Source organism: Rhipicephalus microplus, chromosome 2 (assembly GCF_043290135.1).
Source record: "Rhipicephalus microplus isolate Deutch F79 chromosome 2, USDA_Rmic, whole genome shotgun sequence".
Taxonomy (NCBI): Eukaryota; Metazoa; Arthropoda; class Arachnida; order Ixodida; family Ixodidae; genus Rhipicephalus; species Rhipicephalus microplus.
Genome location: NC_134701.1, coordinates 289986018 through 289992374, shown reverse-complemented (window position 1 = coordinate 289992374; position 6357 = coordinate 289986018). Strand labels below are relative to the sequence as shown.

At 43.1% G+C, this 6357-nt stretch overlaps 1 protein-coding gene across 1 annotated transcript; it reads right to left on the bottom strand.

Annotated features, from left to right (window-relative positions):
- Positions 1-716: 716 nt before the first annotated feature.
- LOC142788523 (receptor expression-enhancing protein 3-B-like) lies at positions 717-1886 on the bottom strand. Its single transcript, XM_075884965.1, has 2 exons — positions 1462-1886; positions 717-880 (listed from the first exon to the last, which is right to left on the bottom strand). The coding sequence occupies exons 1-2, from the start codon at positions 1696-1698 to the stop codon at positions 782-784; spliced, it is 336 nt and encodes a 111-aa protein (XP_075741080.1). The 5' UTR covers positions 1699-1886; the 3' UTR covers positions 717-781.
- Positions 1887-6357: the final 4471 nt, after the last annotated feature.

The window sequence follows — 6357 nt, the reverse complement described above, 5'->3', positions numbered from 1 at the left end:
TTCTTCATCGGTGCTTAGTATTCGAAAAAATATTGAAAAATATTCGTTATTTCTAATATATACTATGTGACTCACTACTCAAACATTCGCGCACCCCTATAGGAAGCAAATACCAAGTCCTACCGAAATAAGGATGTGCTGGCATTCATCGGAGTTGGGCATAATTGCAAGAAAAGGACAAGAGGGAAGATGAGGAGGGGCTGTGTGACTGTCTAGGTGGGACACTGCGGATATGCCGGTGCGTACCAGTGTCAAAACTGGTTTCATGTTATAGGGCCCCTTGAGATAATTCGGCAGGCAAATGCTTTTGGATGGCTGAAGAAAACCTTTCCGCAAGAAAGTGAGCCAAGAACTGAATGCGCAAAGCCTCAACTTATGATTTATGTATACCAACAAGAGAAATGCACACGCTTACAATATTACCAGTAATAAAACTTTGTGAACTGAAATTCAAAGCTTAATCAATCATCATACATACAGCTGTTTTGTCAATGAAGCAGTGTGGCACACCAACGCTCTTTACGAATGATTCTAAGCAAAAATGTCCTAAACAACACGAGTAAAACTTATTAAGAAGTTCTAATTAACGATATGGGTAGATACCCACAATCAAGCACCACTATTGAAAATTCATTTCTGGAGCTTTTATATTAATTAAATGCTCAGCAGATGAAAACATAAATAATTTGTGAGGAAATAAGTCAAAGAAAGTCAAGTTTGTTGAGCGAGAATGAAACGGTAGATGTCAATTTATTGTCCTTGAGGCAGTTTGTCGGTGCTGCTATGTTCTTAGGAACTTGTCAAGGTCCGGCTCCCACAGCTTCATTTGCTTACGGAAAACTTCTTCGTAAAGCAGTTCTGGTGTTCGGCTTGCGTACACCTGTAAACAGAATGTGATCGTGGCGTGTCTCCGTTACGGTTTCATGAAGAGAACACGGACAGAATGAATGAAAAGTTTCCAACACATTTTTACTTAAAACATGCCAAGTGATATTGTTGCGACCTCGAGTATATAGATCATCCGTAAGTATTTTCGCCATCGCCCTGACGTTCCGTATGAAGTTGAAGCGTATATGACAGTAATTGACGGTTAAAACGAAGCTTTTGCTCGCAAATATCCCCTGCGTATATACGGTTTCTTCCCCGTAAGAATATAAACGCCAACAGAAACTAAAAAACACTCGGTTTGTAACGGGGAACGAAAGAAAGGTACATGCCTCATGAATTGGTCAGATGTATGAAAGGCTTGGGAAAGTTGGTGAGGCTCATTTATAAACGTTGACAATGCATAAAGGGACGAGGTTGCCTCATATCGTTCCTTCCCAAGTCTGCTATGCACAGCTAACATCTAAAAACACAGGATGTGAAGTAAATTATCATCTAGCGTGACAATAATTTCGTGGATATTAAGGTTAAGCGATGCAACATTCGGAGTTCAACTGTAAATAGAGGACCACGTACCTGTAGTACGACAAGTACGATCAGCCTAATGAAGCCGCCGAGGTTGGTTTCGGGGAAGCCACTCAAGACCATCGCCAACATGTTGTCCATGACCAGAAAGCTTCCGAGCAAACACCAGTACTTAAGCCATCGCTCCTCAAGGTCCTTGTTATTCGCGTCAATTGCATTCTTCGAGTCCAATACCGGCCAAAGTAGGCCTAGGATTAGTACAATGTGACAGCACGTACTCAGAAGCATACTGCTGTTAGTGATAGAAACGATGGCAGGGATTACCGTGAGGACGGTATCTAAGCCGATGAATCCTGAAGCTACATGGGCACAAAGGTCTGTTAGCTTTGTTGGCTTGCCTTTAAAAGTGGCCCAAGCCCACTTCCGGAAATTTATAATAATCGGATACCAAATTATCAAGATAGTAAGCAGAGCTGAGTACTATGACGCTGCGTGAGAGTGGATAAAATTTTGCATCAAATTCATGCGGTGTGCAACACCATCCACGTTCACGAAATGCCCCTGCTGTTGACCTTTCAGACGTTCAGTCCAACTAGAACTACGAAGAAGAGAACGACAGCCCATATATCGATAGAAAAACAACAACCACGAAAACAAACCCACGAAGAAGGAGACGGGGTTGCCTACACCAGCTTCTCTTTCGCTCCGGAAGACGATCTTGTGGCTCAGCTGTGTCCGCCATCCTTGACCTGTACTGTGAGGCTCGATTGTGAAGAAGCTGCCCGGGCTCAGGATCGGGCGGCAGTATCCTTATTGTTCTTTGAGAGTTCGTTATTTTCCGGTAACTGTATCGGTCTTTCTCAGCTGAATCGAGTCGTTCGATCTTGATGTCATTTTCTTCCCCCGGCCAAGGGCACTTCCCTTGGTTAGCTTCCACTCCCGCCAAGGATTGGCCGATAGACTACCTATTTGTTATGCAGTGGGGCGAGAAGTGTCCCTGTGGCGCTGGTACCTACAGATAGGGGCAGTATTCCGATGAATAACCCTAAGGCGATTCAAGTGGAGCTTCGAAAAGCCACTTCGCATTTCCAGGAGATCACTGAGGTCCGCCAGTTTGGTCGCGGAGGCATCCTGTGCTGTTCCGCAGATCAGGAATGCATTGGTGAGCTCCTGCAATGTTCCGAATTCGCAGCGCATCCGGTAAGCCCATTTATTCCGGCACACCTCGCATGCTCGAAAGGAATAGTCCGCGGTGTAGACACAAGCCTGACACCTGCAGAAGCCTGTTTTCGCATGCTCGAAAGGTGTTTGACACCTGTGACACCTGTTTTCGGTGGCGGGTGTAATTTCAGTGTACAGGTGCACCCGTACAATTGACAACATCAAATCCCCTACGGAATCGGTGATAGCGACCTTTTTAGGAACAGTCCGACCTTCCGAAATTAAGGCATGGCCACTGATCTATAAGGTAGAGCCACTTTCCCCCAAACCCCTGCAGTGTTTGAAATGTTGGCGATATGGACATAGCGTCAGAGGGTGCCGATCAGTTCTTAGATGCCATCTGCGCGGTGAAAATCATGACAGCCGCAAGTGCAGCTCTGAGAAAGAGAGGTGCTGCTTATGTAATGGGGCGCACCCTGAAGACTCCGCAGACTGTGCAGCAAAAGAAAGGAAGCTTGCCATATTGGATATTGCAGAACGCAAGCGGTGCTCTCGGAGAGAAGCCGTTGCAGTAGTGCAGGAGAGATCCAAAGGATACGCAGGTGTTGAAGCACGTAATACCACCGCCATGGATGCATCTCTCGCAACTTCTATCGCAGAGGCCATAGAGAAGGCTACGGAAAAGGCAATGGAACGCCTCGCAAACAACCTTTTTGAAAGCTTGGCACAATTGGTTTCCACTCAACTATCTCAAATTCTAGGTGTAGCATCTACGAACGATTGGGATCCTCAGCCATCATTGGTATCGCAGCGTACGGAAATAGAAAGTGCGACAACACGTCAGCGAGCGGTTTCTCCTGAGGCAGGGACTTCCAAAACAACGGGAGGCGGTGATCTTACGGATGATTTGGAAGCATGTGCAGATATGGATATGGACTCTCATAAGAATCTGAAGCGAAGCCGATCTGCCCAATCAAAAATATCTTCGCATAATTCGAAATCTAAAAAGTATCTATCCAAAAAAGAATTCTTTGAGAACATGTCTAAGAAAGACTTTTTGCGAAAGGACGTTTTGGACCAAGCAGTTTCTGCGACGGTTCTGTCGTCAAAATAGGTTCACTAACCATATTACAGTGGAATTGCAGATCTATATTTTTCGCAGCCACAGACCTATCATACCTTTCTTCACAACTTTCCCCGGATATTATATCAGTGCAAGAAACCTGGCTTTCAACCAGCCAAAAGTTTTACCTAAAAAATTATCGGCTATTTCGATTGGACCGGCCTAGCAGAGGTGGTGGGCTTGCTGCCTTGATAGCAACTAAGTTTAGTCACAAAGATACGATCTCTTATCGTTGTGTGACTCCAGATTGTGAAATTTCGATAGTAGACATAATATTACCCGACGGTTCTTCCTTTTCGTTTGTAAATGCGTATTTCCCAGCCGGGGTGCAAGACACACGAAGTCTAGACGATATGTTCTCTGCCTGCAGAAAGGATATATTAATCACTGGAGATTTCAATTCACATCATGTGGCTTGGGGTTTTAAAACAGATTTAGGCGAAAACGCTTGTGGGAATGGGCTATTGTCAAGAATTTATCTTGTTTAAATTCGCGATCTGTTACTTTTGTCCGAGGTCTCTCTAAATCTGTAATTGACTTGACATTTTCAAGCTCATCTCTAAATATATGTTCGTGGCAAACTTTAGACTGTGCTACTAACAGTGACCACTTGCCTATTAGTTTTGTACTGAACTTTCCAAGAATACATGGCGCCGAAAAGGCGCGCTCATTCCTCAACTATAGAAAATTAGAAAAAGACTTGAGGGCTACTTTTGATCGCCGCAAGGACATACAAGATGACAATAGGGCTATGAGTCTGTGTGCAGTGTTAAAAAGATCAGTAAAAGACGCAACTTTTAAATTAGACTTGGCCACAAGAGGTTCTTTTAGTCCATGGTGGACTGAAGAGTGCATGAAGAGCTATAGAAAACGGAAAGCTGCATGGAAACAACTGCTGGTCAACCAATGCCCCAAAAATTGGTGTGATTATAAATTCGCAGCAGCAGACTTCAAACGCTCAGTAAGTATAGCAAAAGATGGTTATAATATGAAACGACATGATTATCTTTCTAGGGCTAAAAACAAAAAAGCGCTCTTCAGATGTTTAAGATCTCAAAAGATGTTACCACCCGCTGAAAATATTGACTCTTCTGTTCTTTCCCCCCGGGAGCTCTGATTTAGTAGAGAATATTGCGAAAGGGCTCCAACATAGATTTATGTCAACTATATCACTGCACATTGTGAACCCAATGGCAGGCGAGGATTTCGAGGAGGTTACTTTAGATGAGCTGGCAGAGATAATAAGGCACTTATCTCCTTCAGCACCTGGACCAGACGGGGTAACAAATGCAATGATAAAAGTTATATTCGAGATTTGTCCAACTGAAGTACTTAATCTGGTGAATTTTTCTTTAACAAAAGCTTGGATACCTGTGGAATGGAAGCTGTCTAAAGTGATTCCACTTCTTAAAAAGCAGGAAAAAGGATTCGCCTTGGACAATGAAGGCCGATATCACTCACGTCAAATCTGGTTAAGCTAACTAAAAAAGTTTTGAATGTCCGGGTAATGAAATATATTAATAATAACGCAATATTAAACCCCAGTCAAACTGGTTTTAGATCCGGTTGCTCAATATGGTGTGCGTATGTTGATTTAGAGAGCCGAATACAACTGGCTCGGCGTCGGCACCAATACTGTGCATTAGTTACTCTAGATTTGGCTAAAGCGTACGATAGGGTTGAGCATTCAATTTTATTAAAACAGATGGAATATAACCACTTCCCAACTACATCACTGCGTGGGTGTCGGAGTTTTTAAGAGGGAGAGAATATTACTGCTTTAAAGACGGGTACTCGTCAAATAGATATAAGCAGACACGTGGCGTACCACAGGGGGCTGTCCTGTCGCCAGTTTTATTTAACATTTTCTTAAGCTCCATTCCATCAACTAAGGATATTCAGTTATATGTGTACGTGGACGATATTGCTTTCTTCGCAAGTAATGCCGACCTTCAATCATTATACCAGAGTCTACAAAATTATCTCAATATAATAGAAAGATGGCTTAAAATATTCATATGACCCTGAACGTAAACAAAAGTGTGCTTCTTGCATTCTCTTTTCTGCAGCCTATCAATATCTCGTTAATGTACAGTAATGAGCTCATTCCGCAGGTGAATTTCCTTAAATATTTGGGCGTCCTATATAATGACACATTCAATTGGAGAAACCACATTGATGATGTGTACTCCAAGGCAACACGGGCCATGGGGTGGCTACGGAAGCTCGCAAACCATAAAGCGGGTCTAAGGAGAGATGTGCTAATAATGATATATAAACTTTATGTGCGGCCCATCATGGAATTCGTATGTGTATTATTTTCTGGCAGCGCAGCTCATAAAATGATACCCCTAATACTGCTGGAACTGCTGCGTTTGTGTCTGGGCCTACCAATTTGTGGCAAATAACGTGTTGTATATGGAAGCTCGCCTACCTTCTCTGCTAAATAGGTTTAAAATTCTTACTGTGCAAGCATTCTTAAAGATATATAGTTCACACCAAAGACTCTCATTTTACGCTTTCATTCAAGAACCGGCTTTATTTTTCGAAACCCATTGGTCGCGACTACACACCCCGCAAGTAGTATTTGCACAAGCGCTACTACAGCAACTTAATGTAAAAATTAAACTTATTGGTCCAATACACAACCTAAATTCAATGCT

Excerpts from the sequence above, each read along its gene's own strand:
- LOC142788523 (XM_075884965.1), bottom strand. The coding sequence starts at position 1,698 with ATGCTTCTGAGTACGTGCTGTCACATTGTACTAATCCTAGGCCTACTT. Across the intron at positions 881-1,461 it reads TCGTACTTGTCGTACTACAG|GTGTACGCAAGCCGAACACC; the intron begins GTACGTGGTCCT and ends TTCTGTTTACAG.